At 36.7% G+C, this 18743-nt stretch overlaps 1 protein-coding gene across 3 annotated transcripts in view; it reads right to left on the bottom strand.

Annotated features, from left to right (window-relative positions):
* The window catches only part of ME1 (malic enzyme 1), a 193688-nt gene that overhangs the window by 89842 nt on the left and 85103 nt on the right, over positions 1–18743 (bottom strand). For all 3 annotated transcript variants that reach the window (XM_047763152.1, XM_047763158.1, XM_047763167.1), the window contains exon 6: positions 8784–8887. In XM_047763152.1, the coding sequence (XP_047619108.1) occupies positions 8784–8887 (104 nt within the window). The remainder of the gene's footprint in view (positions 1–8783; positions 8888–18743) is intronic.

Raw genomic sequence — 18743 nt, 5'->3', positions numbered from 1 at the left:
GGAGTTGTAAACCATGTTGAGAGAGATGATAAATTTGACTTGATCCTCCAATTCAAACTGGCTCCTCCAAGACTGGACTGGGATAGGGGCAAAGTGGCAAAACTCATATTAAAGTACTGAATATACATCCACCTTAAGTCTTTCAGGGAATATAAATGTATGCATATTCACACACACACACACACACACAATGCATACCTATAGATTTCTAATTTTAACATGACCTGTCTTTCTCATTCACTTGAAAAAAAAAGGGGGGGAGAGAGAAAGCTATAAATAGCAATAACTGGCATTTCAGAAAAAATACAGCTAGAGTTAAAGTGTGAATCTGATCTTTCCTTGGATAGGAAAATGGAAAAAAAAGTCTGAGTCATAAATCTACAGCGAGTAGATTTGAGTCATGTTCGTTAGTAATGTGGTTGCTGAATTTTCTCGTATTGACATTCTTTCCATTTGATTTTTTTATTTTCAAAGGGCTGACATCACCTTTGGACCACAAGGAAGAATAGCAGGTGGTGTCCTACAGAGTCATATGTTTTCATTAGATTTTTTAATGAAAACTGAAGTAAATTATGCTGATCAAAGTGACAGGTGGAATCCAAAGGGCCCCACAGATTTATAGATAAAAGTCATCTAAGTTATAAATACATCCATTTATCTAAAAAAAAGGATTAGGTAAAAAAGGGAATGATTGGAACAAGTGGAAGAAGGCAGCCCAGGAAGTCAGCCATGAAATCAACTGCCGCATAAACGGCAGAAAGAAGGATAAAAGGGCATTAAAAAGGCTAGTATTAAATTTTTATATTTATTTTGGGGGGGCTGGTAGAGAAGACTATTTTTTATTATAATTTTTAATTGAAGTATAGTTGATTTACAATATTACAATTGTTTCATATTAGTACTGCATTGTGACAGTATTTTTATAGATTATATGCCATTAAATGTTATTACAGGATAATGGCTATAATTCCCTATGCTATACAATATATCCTTGTTGCTTATCTATTTCATACATAGCAGTTTGTATCTCTTAATTCCATATCCCTCATTTACCCCTCCCCCCCTTTAGTAACCACCAGTTCGTTTCCTGTATCAATGAGTCTATTTTTGTTTTGCCACAAACATGAGTATGAATTATTTTTTTAGATTCTACATATAAGTGATATCAGACAGAATTTGTCTTTCTCTGAATTATTTCATAAGCATAGTATTTTCTAGGTGCAGAGAAAATTTTAATAATACCACCTAGATGGTGGCTTTTTTAATAATGATTTTTATTTTTCCATTATAGCTGATTTATAGCTAAATGTCCATTGACAGATGATTGGATTAAGAAGATGTGGTATATATACACTATGGAATACAACTCAGCCATAAAAAGGAACAAAATAATGCTATTTGCAGCAACATGGATGGAACTAGAGACTCTCACACTAAGTGAAGTAAGTCAGAAAGAGAAAGACAAAGACCATGTGATTTCACTTATATCTGGAATCTAATATATGGCACAAATGAACCTTTCCACAGAAAAGAAACTCATGGACATGGAGAACAGATTTGTGGTTGCCAAGGCGGAGGGGAAGGGAATGGGGTGAACTGGGAATTTAGGGTTAACTATTGCATTTGGAATGGATAAGCGATTAGATCCTGCTGTATAGCACTGGGAACTATATCTAGTCACTTATGATGGAACATGATGGAGGATAATGTGAGAAAAAAGAATGTATATATGTATGTGCGACTGGGTTATCTTGCTGTACAGTAGAAAATTGACAGAACATTGTAAAGCAGCTATAATGGAAAGAAACAAAAATCATTAAAAATAAAAAAATAAAATGAAAACCTATCAAATAATAAAGATAAAAGAAAAAAGAAAAAACCCACAAAAAATAAAAAAATAATAAAAGGCAGGGCAGCCAAAGATTTAGTGTAGAATGGTGGAGAAATTATTAAACTGCAACTCTTGTGAGGATGGAGAACACATAAACTTACATATATGATGACATCTTTAGAAAAAGAGGATATTCATAATAATGATAATAATAATAAATTTAGTAAATACGACCATGGTAATTAGGGTATATATATATCTTATTCCTTTGAAGTCTGATATGTGACCTTCAAGAACTTGACCAAATTAATAGCTTCTCTGAATATCCTGGTCTATCTCAGCCTCAACAAAGTGAAGGCTTCAGTTCAATGTTCAATCAATAAAGAAAACATCATTTTATGAAAACGCCATCAACACACTTTGCAGCAAATGGAAGAAGGTACAGTTTCAGACTAAGATTACTTCTCTTAAATGTTATGTGACTGATCAAAGTAAAATTTGTGATGTCAGCCAAGTTTGAGGGAGGTTATCTGAATATAATTATCATCTTTATTTCCATTCCTAATGCTTCAAAGTAATTTTTTTCTGTTAAACATTTAAAGTAAAAAGGAAGAAAAGATCAGGTACAGTCATTACTGAATAGTTTTTATTACTTTTGTTAAAAAATTTAATACTAGCTTTTTATTCTTTTTTTTTTTTTTTTTGGCTGTGGCATGCAGTGGTTTGATGTAGGATCTCAGTTCTTAGAGCAGGGGTTGAACCTGGCCCACAGCAGTGAAAACATCAAATCCTAACCACTAGACCGCCAGGGAACTCCCCCCAAATTTAGGACTAGCTTTTTAAAGCTCACTTGAGATAATTTTTTTTCTCATTTAGTCAATGATTATTAGTGGAATTCTGATGTAGAGAATTTTAGGTAGCAAAGATGAAACTATCACTACTTTTTTTTTTTTTTTTTTGGCCACCCAGCAGCACATAGAGCTCCTGGGCCAGGGATCAAATTCAAGCTGAAGTCTCTAGCTGAGCTGCAGCTGCAGCAACACCACATCCTTAACCCACTATGCCAAGCCAGGGATTGAACCTACATCCCAGCACCCCCAAGATGCTGCTGATCCCACTGTGCCACAGCAGGAACTCCTATTACTTTCCTTACTAACTTTCTGGGGCAACTGATTCTGGAAAACAAAGGTTACTACAAGAAGTCCAGCCAAAAAACAAACACAAATATTTAGGAAGTGCATCCAAGTAGTGATTTTAATATGTACTTGGCAGTATGCAAGGGTTACATGAGCTTTAATATTTCCTGAAATTAAACCACATGAAATGAAGGGATTCTTTAAAATACCAGAGTTATCCATTCATACCTATCATTTTAAGCTATGTAAACAAAACGAATCAAATTCATTCATTCATGTGATAAACATTTACTGAATCCTCATCACACGCTAGATAATGTTTTAGAAACCAGGGGTATGGCACTAAATGAAAGAGAAAACTCCCCATTCTCATGAAACTTATAGGATGGAGATATAGGTAGAATATAAAAAATTAAAAATAAACATGCCATATATTGATAAATGCAGAGAAGAAAAAAAATGAGTTGTGGGTAAAACCATAAATAGGTTGGTCAAGGTAGGCCTCCTTGAGAAAGAGCTATTTGAGGAAATTTTAAATATTCTTTAAAGGAGGCGTGACAGCTCACCATGTGGAAAGCTGGGCAAGGTGAGGGTGGGGAGGATTCCAAGGAGAAGAAAAGACAAGCCATGGAGCATTCGCCTGCCTGGCTTTAGAGAGAAAAAAGAGCAAGCACGTTATCGGATGGACCAGGGCCTTTTTTTGCAAGGACTTACTTTCATTCTGCATGCATTGATAAGACTTTGTAGGGTTTTGAGCAGAGAGATGACCTTGCTTACATTCTTATTCAGGATTATTTTCTTAACCCATACTCTCAGATGTAGAATTACTAGGATCAACCGATAAAATCAATGAAAAGGCAAGTACTAGCGAAACACATCTGTGGTACCTCATTGGAGATGCTACTTAATATCCAGGCTAACTAGTCGATAATTCCTTTCTTCTTCCCCCCTCCCACTTCTTTCTTTTTTAGGACGACACCTGGGGGATATGGAAGTTCAGAGGCTAGGAACTGCAGCTACTGGCCTACACCACAGTTGCTTGCGGCAACTTTGGATCCTTCACCCACTGAGTGAAGGCAGGGATCGAACCCACGTCCCCATCAAGACATTAGGTCCTTAACCTGATGAGCCCAAACAGGAACTCTAATCAGTACTTTCTGGATTCAGTTTTTCACTGTTTATGAATTCACCTAACTATAATTGAAGAGCTCACACTAATTTTCAACCAAAGCATCATGACTAAAAAAGCATCATGATGTTGACAACTGACTTCATAGAAGAAGTAATGGTATAACATTCATCTGATTTATGTAAATTAAGTTGCTCCCTATTATTCTCAATCCAATTTCCTGTTTTTTTTCATTCCATTTATTATAAATTTCATTCGATTATTTGCTTTTTTACTTGTTTATTATCTAGTAGAGAAGCTATATGAAAGGCAAGGATTATTTTTGTCTTATTCAATCCTGTACCCTTAGCACCGAACACCATGCCTGGCTTTCAACAAATGAGTGAATACATCAAAACAATTGGAAAGAAAAAACAGTTGTTGAGTTTTTCTTTTTCTTTTCTTTTCTTTTTTTTTCTTTTGGCTAAGCCCAAGGTATATGGAAGTTCCAGGCCAGGCATGGAATCTGTGCCACAGCAGCAGCCTGAGCCACTGCAGTGAGAATGTGGGATCTTTAACCCACTGAGCCACATGGGGACACTACAAAAAAATAATCTGACATGACATTTTTACTGGAAAAATCAAGCTTCTGTTAGGGCACAGTTGACTGGGGCGCCTCAATGGTTTGTTCCGATGGCCCATTTTTCCAAAGCAAAAATATTATGCAGAGGCTAGCATTTGTCTATCATGTAACCTGATAACAGAATAACAGAAATAGAGTCCTTCCTACAGTTTCTAGAACATGCCTTTCTTACAAACAAATCTTAAAACTCTTTTTTCTGCTCAGTTTCTATCTTTATCTAAATATCATGGTGCTAAGCACTGTGATAAGGCTGTCAAATTCCCACTGTTGTCCCAGAGGTTGCCTGAGCTACAAGAAAGCACTACTCGGAGGGTCATGCTCTTTTTCAGGGTGATGCACATCCAACATCTAAGATGCAGGAATAGAAAGGCTTGTCCATCTTAGTCCCACTGGGGATGATTCTGAAAAGCCACTGTAATTCCAGAGTTCCCCCTGGGGTCAGAGGAAGGTGTCCACATCCCAGCTCAGTTGTCCTCTGCGCCCACTCCTGCTTCCACTGTGCCCTTCCACAGGGGTTGATCTCTAGCACACATCTGTAAACCTATGGGATACTAATGATCATTTCAGAATATGTTTCCCAGGTAACCTCCTCTGTGACAGGTGGTACCAGGATTGGTCTAAGAAGGCGGTGAGAAGAGAGACTTTGGAGATGGATCACAAGCTACCTGGCTGGTCATGAAGACCCACCACCTGTGGAATGGAGAGAACCTGGCACAAGGTCCATTCAAGTGCTAGAACTGTCACCAGAGGTGGGTTAGGATGGCATTCCAGAAGAAGGGAGCAGTTTAGCTGGGATGAGGTTTAGGAAATACAGGAGAAATAATAACTCTAAGGACAGTGGAAGAAGAATCCAGAAAGCTGAGGGCAAGTAAGCACCAACGTGAAAGCCAGAGGAACTCTGGTGAAATGCTGTCAGTGGGTAAACAACGAGGTCCTACCTACAGGGAACTGTGCTCATATTTTGTAATAAATTATAACAGAAAAAAATCTGAAAAAGAATATATATATATATATATATACATGCATATGTATATATAAAACTGAACCACTTTGCTGCACACCTGAAACTAATACAACTATCCTTTAATTTAAAAAAATGCTCTCAGATCTTGTAGCTTCCGGGCAGAGAAAATTGATGATCAAGAACAGGAATTACTTATCAGCGTCAAAGACTCCAAACTCCCAAACAAGGAAGACCTGCTGAGTTGGCATTCTGACTGGAAATGAACAGGATGTTGCCACTGGGGATGAGAAGTTTGGTTTGATGCCTCCCAAAATTCTGACTTCCCAGATTGCCTGGAGCTTGCTGAGCCACAAAAGGGACCTGCCCCTTGTCCTGGGGACAATGTAGACAGAGGCTTCTCCCCCACAAGAGAACCTGTGCCACCCTAACTACCATCTGTCTATTCTCACCTCCTCTCCAGACACTGGGCCTATACAGCTAGGGTCATCCTGATCCCCAGAGAGTTACGGGCACAGTTAGCAGGATGAGGCATCATAGAGGCAAAATAAAAAGGTAACATGGCAACTGCTCCATGTGGACATTCAAAAGAAATCAAAGATAGATGACCACAAGCCTGAGGGTAGCTACCCCGAGGAAGTCCCAACTACTTGCTCAGCTTCCAAACTTTAGCTAATTTTTGGACCCAGAACTCACAGACACTATGTTGGGTTCTTAACCCATTGAGCCACAATGGGAACTCCTAGTGTTCCCTCAAGGGGCTAAACAGCATTCAAGGGTAGTCCCAGTGAAGTTATCCAAGGCTTTTGGTGGGTCCAAGTTTCAATTCAACTTCCCCCTCTATCCACTTCTTTTCCTGTCCCCTCCCTTCCAAAAGGTTCCAAGAGCACATCTTAATCACTCATCTCAGAATCCGATTCCTGGGTAAACCAACTTGTAATGGTCATTTTCTACCTTGAATGTAAGCTATATTTCCTTTGTTTGTTTGTTTGTTTATTTTTTTAGGGCTGCACCAGCAGCACATGGAAGTTCCGAGGCTAGGGAATCGAAGCTACAGCTGCCGCCCTATGCCACAGCCAGAGCAACTCAGGATCTGAGCTGCATCTGTGACCTACACCATAGCTCACAGCAACGCCAGATACTTAACCTACTGAGTGAGCCCAGGGATCAAACCCACGTCTTCATGGATACTAGTGGAATCGTTACTGCTATGCCACAACAGGAACTCCTATATTTCCTTTCTATTTTATTTATTTATTCTTTCATTTTTTTTGTCTTTTTAGGGCCACACCCGCAGCATATGGAGGTTCCCAGGCTAGGGCTCTAATTGGAGCTGTAGCTGCCACAGCAACACCAGATTCAAGCTGCGTCTGCAACCTACACCACAGCTCACGGCAACACCGGATCCTTAACCCACTGAGCAAGGCCAGGGATCGTACCCGCAACCTCATGGTTCTTAGTCGGAGTCATTTCCACTGTGCCATGATGGGAACTCCAATATCCTTTTTAAAAAATCTTGGGCTTCATCCCAGTTTAATCTGGTAGTGTCAGGTTTCATTTCTAGAAATATTTTTCCAAAGCAGCATCATACCAGGAAGTTTGAAAAGCCTTTGGGGTTCTTCTCTGGGAAGAGCCCAGAAGTATACTTCCTGATTTACTGGTGGCCTCTGCATTTAAAATTATTGTTGACTTGTCAGTTCCCATTTCTTTATCACAGATTGTGGATAACCTTCAATTCAACATTAAACAACAACCCCCCCCCCCCAGTTTTCTGATAAAAGATTGACACAGCTTATTCAAAATTAGCTTTTGATACAGAAAGCTTTCCACTGATTACGAAATTATTTCTCTTTTTCTTTCAAAAATATTGAAGTTATATAGGCCATACATGCTAAGGTCAAAACCTGTTTAACACCTTTTTTGCAACTATGTTGACATCAACTATGTAAGATAGATTTTATTTACACAAGTGGAAAACAAAAACAAATATGCTGAGAATTTCATTTTCCTTTTCTTTATAACACCTCATAGTAATCTCTAGAAAACCCCAATTAATGTTTCTACCTAGAAAGTTACAGATAATTTCAAAATCTTATGTAAGTTTCACAGAGTAAGGAATTTAAAATTAAATATGAAAAACTACTAGCAATTAATTGTACCATGCCATCTTAAACTTAAAGTGCAGTTCCTCAACTATTTCTATCAGAAAGTTAGAGTCAAATGAAACAAGATAATAAATTATAACAATAAATCAATCAGGCGTGGGTTTTTAAAAAGTAGTACATACTAATTGGCAAATATAGTATGAACTAAAACCTTGGGTAATAAGAGATTCAATACATTCTAAATACTATGTAAGCTGATGAAAGTACTTTCTGCTGTTGAACACAACTTCTTAAAATTAAACCTTATAATAAAAAGAAACCAGAAGTGTATCTCTAGTTACAGTTGATTCTAGTCATGAGCTCATTTCTGTGAAAAACCAAAGCAACATATATATTTTTAAACAGTACACGGTTTCTGCGGCAATACAGAAACAGATGGGATGGCTGTTAGTGTGACAAAACTCTCTCAGAATATATGGATTGCGACAGGATGTTCTGGTTCTTGCTCCATTCTGGACCCTTGTGGATTGTATTAACTCATGTTCACTTCCCCCTCTGCTTCTCCTGCCACAAAAGGGTCTGATACAACCATAAAGATGATCAAAGACCAGATTTTATCAGCAGCCAGAAACAAAGCACAGACCGCCAATAACCATAAAAAGCCTTGCTCAGGTAATTTAGTCACTGGCCATTGCCTCATTCACCACAACCATGCAGTCCAAACCACAGATTCTGAAGATTCTTGTAAGAAAAAAGTATCTTCATGGATAGCAGCATCTTCTTTGAGGAAAGACACATGACGTTATCATTTGGCCAACAAGTTATAAGGCTATATATATATACATATACATACATGTATGTGTGTATTTCGTTCGAATTACTTCTAAGTATTAAACATCCTCTACCAAACTTGGACATCTTTATAGTTTATTTTATGAGGTTATCTTTAAGTTTTGAAATTCAACTCAAGCACAGATAAAGTAAAAATTATATACATACTTGGAAGAAACTGCCTCCATGAATTCATCCAAAAAATCATCATATTCAGGACCTCTCACTCTTCTCTGTCGCAGTCCAATGTACAGTGGATCTTTAAGTAACTCCTATTTTTCAAAAAAAGTTACCATCAGTATAGAAATAACTAAATGCAAGTCATTTACTCTTTCTGAATGAGCCTCAGTTTCCTCATCTGTATAATAAGGATAGAAATGGGAAAAAAATCTAGCTATACTGATTCAGAATTAACCTAAAAATTTATTATTTACTATTACATATATCTATAGTGTTTATAAATAAGAATAAGAAATATAATCATTAAACATTTAAAAACATTCTTATGTTTTTATTATTATTCTTATGTCTTCTACTAGAAAGAAAAGGTATTAAAATATCTGAGTTATACTAAACTCAGATATAAAGTTTATCACACAGAATAATAATATTGAGCTTTGAAGTATCACATTGGCTTAAGAAATGGAAAGATAGCAATTAAATTCTTAGATTTATTTTCTGTTTCTGAAAGAATCTTCAAACAACATTTTGCTTATACCTTTAATATGATAGCAGATTGATAATAAAAAATAATTTTTTTAGCCTTGAATAGTTTTTCTTAAACTTTTAAAACTTTACACAGTTTAAGTTTTTTTTAAAACTGATATATATATAATTGCTCTAGTTAAGCTTTAGTATAGGTAAATTTCTTTATTAAATCAGTTTTTTGAGGTATAATTTATCTACAGTAATATGCATCCATTTATAACAGAAACTCCCAGTACACTACGAACAGAGAGGAACTTCTTCAACCTAATAAAGGGAACCTATGAAAAACCCACAACTAACAACATTTAACAGTGAAAGACTGAATGCTATTCCTCTAAAATTGGAAACACGATAAGGATATTTACTCTCATCACTTCTATTCAATGCTATACACTATAATAGCTAGAGATCTCAGCTATTACAATAAGGCAAGAAAATAAAAAGTAGGAACACACATTGGAAAGGAAGAAGTAACAGTTTTCATTTTACACACATGATCAAATATATATGGAAAATACTAAGGAATCTACCAAAAAATCCACTAAAAAAATATGTGAATTTAACATGATTGTAGGATGTAAGGTCAATTTACACAAATCAAATGTATACCTATATCCAAGAAGTAAATATTTGAAAATGAAATAAAATATACAACTCCACTTACAATAGCATTCCAAAACATGACATTCACAGTGACATATTTAACAAAATATGTATAAGGTCTATATACTAGAAACCACAGAATATTGCAGGAAGAAATTACAAATTTTTTATAGGCTAGGAGAAAAACGGCAATCTATGTCATATAACAGTGAAACAACTGATAGAACTATCACTTTTAGTTACATAGAACAGAGTTAATGTATCTAATAAACTTGTGAATCTGATTAAAGAGATTTCCAGGCAGAAGTTGAATGTGTAAACTGGTTTCTCACATCTGTATGCTAAGGTCCATTTTAATGGACATGAACTAAAGAAGGAAATGTTCAGCTTGTGAGCAAAATTTAAACAGACCATGGAGGACACAAGACCTGCTTGTAAAAGATTTCCAAAGTAAAATAAAACCTGCAGTCAAAGATCAAATTAAGTGTGTGGCTGTAATAACTCTTCTGAAAACCTCTGAATGATTTAAAGTGGAGCCTAGGGGACTATCTTGCCTAGTTAAACAGAACTTGTCCCACAGACCTCTGATAGGCCAACCAAGAGAGAAGGTCTGTTTTGAAAAGAATTGTGAATAGACTATCACATATCTGCGTATCTAATGGAATAGACTATAATCTGATATGCAGAAAGCCTAAAAAATAATTTAGGAGTTCCCATTGTGGCTCAGCAGTTAACCAATCCAACTAGCATCTACAAGGACATGGGTTCGATCCCTGGCCTCGCTCAGTGGGTTAAGGATCTGGCGTTGCTGTGAGCTGTGGTGTAGGTCACAGATGCAGCTTGGATCCTGCATTGCTGGGGCTCTGGCATAGGCTGGGGGCTGCAGCTCCGATATGACTCCTAGCCTGGGATCCTCCATATGTCATGGATGTGGCCCTAAAAAGACTTAAAAAAAAAATTAAGGGTACTGAACTTCTTGGGTTAATTGACACAAAGATACTTCAGAATGAAAAGACCTTATTGGGTCCTCAATTTTCCACGGTCAGGAAGTAGACTGAGAAAGTTATTCTGCTGCCAGGGGCCATTTCTTATGGAAAAGGAAGAATATCTCAGAGGACAGAGCCAAGAGTCCAGATAGCAGAGCCAAAAGCCTAGGAGAGCAATGAACTACAGAACCACTCTGAGGAAACAGAACTGGGTCCTATCCAAAGAACATCAACTGGGCCTCACTCAAAGAACATCCTGCCCCCAAGTATGTGGCCTGGCAACACATGTCCTGTGGGAATTCAGAATTGCTACAAACTGCTTAGAGCCATATGATTCCTATTGTTGTCATTCTGAATGGTGGCGTTGATTATGGTTAACTCTGTCTCACTACTGTGTGTTCGGCACATGGGCACAGATAAGGGGAGCCGCACCAAGGTGAAAAACACAAGAAGCTTCATTTGCATCTAGACCTGACTTAGATAATGAGGGGATCCTACTCTTCAGGCCTGCTGTTGTTACTGGGATGATATTTCTGGAAACCTAGGATGGAGACAAGCATATCATACATGTGGAATGTGAATACTGTGTGAAGGATGAGAATCTATATGGAGAAAGGCCAAGCTGTGCCAAACATCCCAGCCTTTGTAGCCATCCTGGCCACATGAACATTAATAAAAGAGTAATTATTTTAGGTCACTAAGTTTGGAGGTGGTTTATGGATCAATGATATAGTTTTGCAGGTGTGGTTATGTTGTTCAAAAGGTTTAAACCATTTGAATTACCTGCATTGGAATTTGCTTAAAGTCAAGGGAAATTATACCCCAGTTTATACGTGTTATACTATGGGATGATGGACAGCATCCTCTTTCATTGTGAAAGTACCTTGGTTTGGCCAACACATTCTGTGGTTGTCCCACTTACAATGTACTGCACAACGAGTTAAGCTTTCCAGTTGTTTGGAAGTTAACATATCAAATCAGATAAATGTACTTCACATGAAATATAAAATTTGAAACTGAATGCTATTGTAAAGCCCAGCTGTTCCTTGAGGCCTAAAAACTTTAAACAGTCTACTGGCAGTCTTCTGAACAGCTGATGTTGAAGTGCCAGTGAGTTCCTAATGGGTGCCAAAATTAAAATACTTTCTCCATGTCTGGGATATATTTGGACTTCTAAAATGTGAATTAGAAGAAGAACGCAATTGAGAATATATGTTACATGTTCCCCCTTCCCTTTCCTCTCATTCTTTCCCATGCTAATAATTAAAGTACGTATCATAAAGAAGTCTGGCTACAATGAAGAGTCAATTATGAAGATTTGTGAACAAGATAAAGCATTTGAATTATATCAGGAAGTTATAAAATTCTTCCAACTACAATATCTCTGTCAAAAATTTACCCTTTTTAAAAAAATTCATAATTGGGGCTTTAACAGTAAGTGCATCCTTAGAGATTTGGCAAAAAAAAAAAAAATGATAACATCTACGAAAAGCAATCTAACAAGATTACCCAATTTTGATAATGGTACATAGACCAAGTAAAATGGCACCAAAAAGACATTAATTCATTGAATTAAAATCTTCTTGAGACCAAGAGTAAACATTTAATAGAGCTTTGTTAGAAGATAAATGAAAGACTTGGTATTAAGCAAACTCTTAAAAAGAGATTGAGGAGTTCCCATTGTGGCTCAGTGGTTAGCAAACCCAACTAGCATCCATGAGGATGCAGATTCGATCCCTGGCCTCACTCAGTGTGTTAAGGGTCCAGCCTTGCCATGAACTATGGTGTGGGTGGCAGATGCGGCTCGGATCCCATGTTGCTGTGACCCTGGCATAGGCCAGCAGCTGTAACTCTGATTAGACCCCTAGCCTGGGAATCTCCATATGCTGTGCAGGTGCAGCCCAAAAACAAACAAACAAACAAACAAACAAACAAAAGATTGGACTTTCTTTAATAAGAGTTGTCACATGCAATGCATTTGTTGTCACTGAAGACTTAAAAAGATTTACAATCATGAGAGAAGGAAAAAGATGAAGGTTTGAAAAACAGTAAAGGACAAAGCATATGGGAGTATAAGAGAGTTCCGAAAAGGAGATAAAGAGGGGGTATGTTGGTAAAGTTCATTATCTTACTTGTTAGCACTATCTCAATTCTGGAACCTTGGGAATTTTTATTTGAAGCTAATAGTAATCATTATCAACTTTCATCTGATTCTTATCTCTCACATTTACCTTTCCAATACAAAGTTTCTGAAAACCAAAAAATATTTTCTTAAAACTTTAAGGTACTTTATCATTTAAAAAAGCAGTATGTCCTATCAAAATATCTGAGAGCACTGAAATGTAAAATCAAAAACAAAGAAAACCAATAATATCTACCCATTCTGAACTACCCACCACAGATACCTTAATGCATAATCTTCTAGGTTCTTTTCTTTACATCTACACATGTATGTGCTATTATGTGTCCAAATCTAGGACAATATCATAGACTGCTTTATAACCCTTTTTCACATAAGAATATATTGTGAAAATGTTTCATGTCACCCATAGAGGACCTTTTTAAAAAATTTTATTGGTGTGTAGTTGACTTACAGTGTTGTATTAGTTAGAATGCCAATAAGTACATACATATGAACAATTCTTGTCAATATAAATGAATTAAATGCTCCAATTAAAGATACACAGTAGCTGAATAGATTTAAAAAAGAAAGGAAACAAGACTCACCTATATGCCATCTAAAACTCATCTATATGCCATCTAGAACTGACTCACTACAAAACTAGGGATAGACACAGACTATAGGGAATGGGAAAGGAAAGCAACTTCATGAAAAAGCTGAGGTGGCAACAATTATATAAGGTAAAATAAGACTTGAAAACACCCAGGGATGCAAGGGTTCTTCAATATCTGCAAATCCATCAGTGTGATACACCACATTAACAAACTGAAGAATAAAAACCATGTGATCCTCTCAATAGATGCAGAAAAAGCCTTTGACAAAATCCAACACAAATTTCTGATTAAAAACCCTTCAGAAAGTGGACATAATGGGAACCTACCTCAACATGATAAAGGCCATATATGACAAACCCACAGTGAACATCATTCTCAATGGTGAAAAGCTGAAAGAATTTCCGCTGAGATCAGGAACAAGACAAGGATGTCTGCTCTCACCACTACTCTTCAACATAGTTCTGGGAGTCCTAGCCACAGCAATCAGAGAAGTAAAAGAAATAAAAGGAATCCAGGAGTTCCCGTCGTTGCACAGTGGTTAACGAATCTGACTAGGAACCATGAGGTTGTGGGTTCGATCCCTGCCCTTGCTCAGTGGGTTAACGATCCGGGGTTGCCATGAGCTGTGGAGTAGGTTGTATATGTGGCTCGGATCCCACGTTGCTGTGGCTCCAATTAGACCCCTAGCCTGGGAATCTCCATCTGCCACAGAAGCGGCCCTAGAAAAGGCAAAAAGACAAAAAAAAAAAAAAAAAGAAATAAAAGGAATCCAAATTGGAAAGGAAAAAGTAAAACTATCACTATTTGCAGATGACATGATACTATACCTAGAGAATCCTAAAGACTCTACCAGAAAACTGTTAGAGTTCATCCATGAATTCGGCCAAGTCACAGGATACAAAATTAATACACAGAAACTGATGGCATTTCTATATGCTAACAATGAAAAAGCAGAAAAAGAAATTAGGCAAGCAATCCCATTTACCATCACATCCAAAATAATAAAATACCTAGGAGTAAACCTACCTAAAGAGACAAAAGACCTGTACTCTGAAAACTATAAGACACTGATGAAAGAAATCAAAGATGACACAAACAGATGGAAAGCTATACCATGATCATGGATTGGAAGAGTTAATATTATCAAAATGACTATACTACCTAAGGCAATCTACAGATTCAATGCAATCCCTATCAAATTACCAAAGACATTTTTCACAGAACTCGAACAAAATATTTTAAAGTTTGTTTGGAAGCACAAAAGACCCAGAATAGCCAAAGACATCCTGAAAAAGAAAAACAGAGCTGGAGGAATCAGGCTCCTGGACTTCAGACTATACTACAAAGCAACAATCATCAAAACTGCACAAAGACAGAAATATAGATCAGTGGAACAGGATAGAAAGCCCACCATTAAACCCACGCACCTACAGCCAACTTATCTATGACAAAGGAGGCAAGGATATACAATGGAGAAAGGACAGCTTGTTCAATAAGTAGTGCTGGGAAAACTGGACAGCCACATGGAAAAAAATGAAATGAGAACACTCCCTAACACCATACACAAAAATAAACTCAAAATGGATTAAAGACCTAGATATAAGACCAGACACTGTAAAACTCTTAGAGGAAAACATAGGCCAAACATTCTCTGACATAAACGACAGCAACATCTTCTCAGATCCACCTCTTAGAGTATTGACAATAAAAACAAAAATAAACAAATGGGACCTAGTCAAATTGAAAAGTTCCTGCACAGCAAAGGTAACCCTAAACAACACAAAAAGACAACCCACAGAATGGAAGAAAATCTTTGCAAGTGAATCGATGGATAAGGGATTCATCTCCAAAATTTATAAACACCTTCTGAAGCTCCATACCAAAAAAAACAAACAATCCCATCAAAAAATGAATGGGTAGAAGAGCTAAACAGACACTTCTCCAAAGAAGACATATAGATGGCCAAAAAACACATGAAAAGATGTTCAACATCACTCATTATTAGAGAAATGCAAATCAAAACCACAATGAGGTACCACCTTAGACCAGCCAGAATGGCCATCATCCAAAAGTCTACAAACAATAAGTGCTGGAGAGGGTGTGGAGAAAAAGGAACCCTAGCACACTGTTGGTGGGATTGTAAATTGGTACAACCACTGTGGAAAACAGTATGGAGATGTCTCAGAAAACTAAACATAGAACTATCATTTGATCCAGCAATCACACTCCTGGGCATCTATCCAGAGGAAACCATGACTCGCAAAGACACATGCACTCCGATGTTCATTGCAGCACTATTTTCAATAGCCAAGACATGGAAACAACCTAAATGTGCATCGACAGAGGAGTGGATCAAGAAGAGGTGGTACATATACACAATGGAATATTACTCAGCCATTAAAATGAACGAAAGGCCACATTTTTAGCAACATGGATGGACCTAGAAACTATCATGCTAAGTGAAGTCAGCCATACAATGAGACACCAACATCAAATGCTTTCACTGACATGTGGAATCTGAAAAAAGGACAGACTGAACTTCTTTGCAGAGCAGATGCTGACTCACAGACACTGAAAAACTTATGGTCTCTGGAGGAGACAGTTTGGGGGGTGGGGGAATGTGCTTGGGTTGTGGGATGGAAATCCTGTGAAATCAGATTGTTATGATCATTATACAACTACAGATGTGATAAATTCATTTAAGTAATATAAAAAGAAAAAGGAAAAAAAAGACTTTAAAACAAAGACTGTTACAAAAGATAAAGAAGGACACTATATAATGATAAAAAGAACAATCAAAAATGAAGATGAAACAATTAAAAATATATGACCCAATACAGGGGCTCCTAAATATATAAAACAAATATTAACAAAACAAAAGGAGAGATTGACAGTAATACAATTATAGTAGGACACTTTAATAGTCCACTTACATCAAAGGAGAGATCTACACAGAAAAGCAAAAAAGAAACATTGGCCTTAAATGACGCATCAGACCAGACAGACTTAGTGGATACATAAAACGTTCCATCCCAAACCAGCAGAATACACATTCTTTTCAAATGCACATTCTCCAGGCTAGATCACAAGACAGGCCACAAAACATGCCTTGGTAAACTTAAGGAAATTGAAATCATACCAAGCATCTTTTCTGACCACAATGCTATGAGACTAGAAATCAATTAAAAGAAAAGTACTTGCAAAAAACACAAATGCAAAGAGGCTAACAGTATGGTATTAAATAAACAATGGATCACTGAAGAAATCAAAGAGAAAATCAAAAAACATCAGGAGACAACAGAAAACAAAAAAATGATGATCCAAAACCTATGGGATGTAGCAAAAGCAGTTCTAAGAGGAAAGTTTATCTCAATACAAGCTTCATTCAGGAAACAAGAAAAATCTCAAACAATCTAATCTTATACCTAAAAGAGCTAGAAAAAGAAAGACAAACAAAACCCAAAGGTAGTAGAAGAAAACAAATCATAGGGAGTTCCAATTGTGGCTCAGCAGTAATGAACCTGACTAGCATCCATGAGGATGTGAGTTTGATCTCTGGCCTTGCTCAGTGGGTAAGAATCCAGCATTACTGTGAGCTGTGGTGTAGGTCACAGACACAGCATAGATCCCATGTTGCTGTGGCTGTGGCATAGGCTGGCAGCGTAGCTCCGATTTGACCCCTAGCCTGGAACTTCCATATGCTGCAGGTGCATAGAGAAAGAAAGAGAAAATGAAAAAAAAAAAAAAAAAAGAAAGAGAAAATGAAAAAAAAAAGGAAAGTAATCATAAAGATCAGCATGGAAATAAATGAAATAGAGACCAAAAAAAAAAAAAAAAGAAAGAAAGAAAGAAAAAGAAAAAAGAAAAGAAAAGATCATTGGAACTAAGAGACATTTCTATGAAAAGATAACCAAAACTGATAAACTTTTAGCTAGACTCATTAAGAAAAAAAGGAAGAGGGCCCAAATCAACAAAATCAGCAATGAAACAGAAGTTAATGCCCAACACTATAGAAATACACAGGACTATAAAAGATTACTATGAACAACTATAAGCCAATAAAATAAACAACCTAGAAGAAACAGATTCTTAGAAAGGCACAATCTTCCAAGACTGAACCAGGGAGAAATAGAAAATATGAACAGGCCAATCACCAGGAATGAAATTGAAACAGTAATTTAAAAACTCCCAACAGAAAAAAAAACTCCAGGGCTAAATGGCTCCGCAGGTGAATTCTATCAAGCATTTAGAGAAGACTTAACACCAGTTCTCCTCAAACTATTCTCATAAACTGCAGAGAAAAGAATGCTTTTGGAAAACTCCTTCCACAAGACCAACATCACCTTGATAGCAAAACCAAGATTTCACAAAAAAAGAAAATTACAGGGCAATATCACTGATAAACATAGATGCAAAAGTCTCAACAAAATATTAGCAAATCAAATCCCACAATCATTAAAAGGATCATACACCATGGTCGACTGGAATTTATCCAGGGATTCAAGGATTTTAAAATATCTGCAAATTAATAAATGTGATACACTACATTAACAAATTGAAGAATAAAAACCATACGATCATCTCACAAGATGCAGAAAAAGTTCCGACAAAATTCAACATTCTTTTATGATAAAAACTCTCCAGAAAGTGGCACAGGGGAACATATTAAGGCCATCTATGACAACCCACAGCTAACATCATTCACAAAGGTGAAAAACTTAAAGTTCCTGTAAGATCGGGAACAATGAAAGTATGTCCACTTTCACTAATTTTGCTCAATATAGTTCTAGTCACAGCAACCAAAGAGGAAAAAGGAATAAAATGACTCCAAATTGGAAAGGAAGAAATAAAACTATCACTATTTGTAGATAACATGACAATATACATAGAAAATCCGAAAGACGCCACCAGAAAACTACTAGAGCTCATCGATGAATTAGGTAAAGTTGTAGGATATAAAATTAATATACAGAAATCTAGTGCATTTCCATACACCAACAACAAAAGCTCAAAGAGAAATGAAGGAAACAATCCCATTTACCATAGCACCAAAAAGAATAAAATATCTACAAATAAACAAACCTAAGGAGAAAAA

Source organism: Phacochoerus africanus, chromosome 2 (genome assembly GCF_016906955.1).
Source record: "Phacochoerus africanus isolate WHEZ1 chromosome 2, ROS_Pafr_v1, whole genome shotgun sequence".
Lineage (NCBI taxonomy): Eukaryota > Metazoa > Chordata > Mammalia > Artiodactyla > Suidae > Phacochoerus > Phacochoerus africanus.
Note: the sequence above shows the minus strand (reverse complement) of the source record. Positions and strands in the feature narration are given on the sequence as shown.